This window comes from Poecilia reticulata, linkage group LG17, assembly GCF_000633615.1.
Source record: "Poecilia reticulata strain Guanapo linkage group LG17, Guppy_female_1.0+MT, whole genome shotgun sequence".
Taxonomy (NCBI): Eukaryota; Metazoa; Chordata; class Actinopteri; order Cyprinodontiformes; family Poeciliidae; genus Poecilia; species Poecilia reticulata.
The window spans coordinates 26675709-26677188 of NC_024347.1; the positions used below are offsets into that span (position 1 = coordinate 26675709).

General features: G+C 39.8%; 1 protein-coding gene across 1 annotated transcript in view; it reads right to left on the bottom strand.

The window, feature by feature from the left end:
* The window catches only part of greb1l (GREB1 like retinoic acid receptor coactivator), a 58682-nt gene that overhangs the window by 24923 nt on the left and 32279 nt on the right, over positions 1 to 1480 (bottom strand). Inside the window, exon 3 of the mRNA XM_017310154.1 lies at positions 272 to 419. Within this exon, the coding sequence (XP_017165643.1) occupies positions 272 to 416 (145 nt within the window). The 5' untranslated portion in view covers positions 417 to 419. The remainder of the gene's footprint in view (positions 1 to 271; positions 420 to 1480) is intronic.

A 1480-nucleotide genomic window follows, 5' to 3' on the forward strand; every position in this document is an offset into this window, starting at 1 on the left:
TTTTCAATAGACATTCCAATGATGCACGACTTTGTGTTGTTTTATCACTTACTTAAAACATACTCTAAAGTTTGTTCTTGAAACATGGCCGAAATGACAAAAAATACCTTTATTTACCTTTTAGGGCAATAATATTGTCAGTGTGTTTTAATTTAATGACAAAAAGACACCAAAAACAAAACTCTTCTCCATTTACAATCTAAATGTGAAAAATCTTTATTAAATTAATATTGTTAAAGTTATGTTTTTCTTTGTCTACAAAGGCCTCTACCTGGATATGCCTCCGGCTCCAAGTAGAGTTGTGTAAAGATGGGCTGCGGATCTCCGCTGCTGGAGCGCAGCGACGCTTCGATGGAGTTGTGGAGAGCCTCCTCGAAACGAGCAGACTTCAACTGCCCCGCGTACGAATTTCCCATTATCTGTGACCGTACAGAGAAAAAGGGGGGCAGCAAGGTGAGCAATGTGCAACATTGTTTATCTCAGCTAATGAATTTAGCATCTTACATAATAAGAGAAAGCTTCATAGATGGCAAAGCAACCACAGACCCCTTACTTGATCTTTTTCTGCTGAGAAATAGCCCACTATGAGTTGATTTRAAACTTTGTTTACAAGCAAAAGTAAAGGCAATCAGATATTTAACCAAAAATGTGATATAATTAGCGGTAATTACACTTCACACATGAAGCTGTAGATGTATTTAATGTTTGTTTTGCTTTATGGTACTGCAAAATATTAAAATAACTTGACCTAGCATTTTTATACAACGGAAACCATTTCACTTTTTACATATTTAAAACGGAATATCTTCATACTTTTATTTGTTTCATAAGAATGTACAATTTGCCCTTATTTTTTTCAGTTGTATACTATAAATAGCGCTTGGTTTACCAAAGTTCAGTTAGATTCTGCCCATCAAAACAAAATGGTTGAAGCCAGTGGCTTTTTCCACAATTATTTCTGGTCTTTCTCAGCCTGCTGTCTGCTCGTGTCACTGTGCCTTCAGTGCCCCCACCTGCCCCGCCGCCCCCAGTGTCCACTGCGGGACATCTGCCGAGGTCGGGCCAGTGTGGGGCTGTGATTGGCTGGCTCTCTGGTGCCAGGTGGCAGCTGGACAGAGGGTAGAGCATGTGGTCTCAAAAAAAAAAAAGAGCAAAAGGAGGAGACAGAAGAGAGAAAGCATAACACATGCAACTAAAACTGAATAATAGCTTTGATCTGGTGGAGTTTTTTTTTCCAGCCCTCATATTTTTAGTTTGTCAAAACACATCAGAGCTGTTCCTAACCTACACAGCCAAACTGTGAGAGATAAAAAGCAGAAGACTAAAATAAAAAGTGGGGGTTGGCTGCTTTCCTGACACACACGTTTGACCTGAAATGTCTCTTTCATGTTTGTCCTTGGACTACATTCGACTGGTGCAGACCAGTGTTGTGGTAAACACCACAAGAGCCAAAAAGAGGAGGTCCAGCTTAGATACTTCA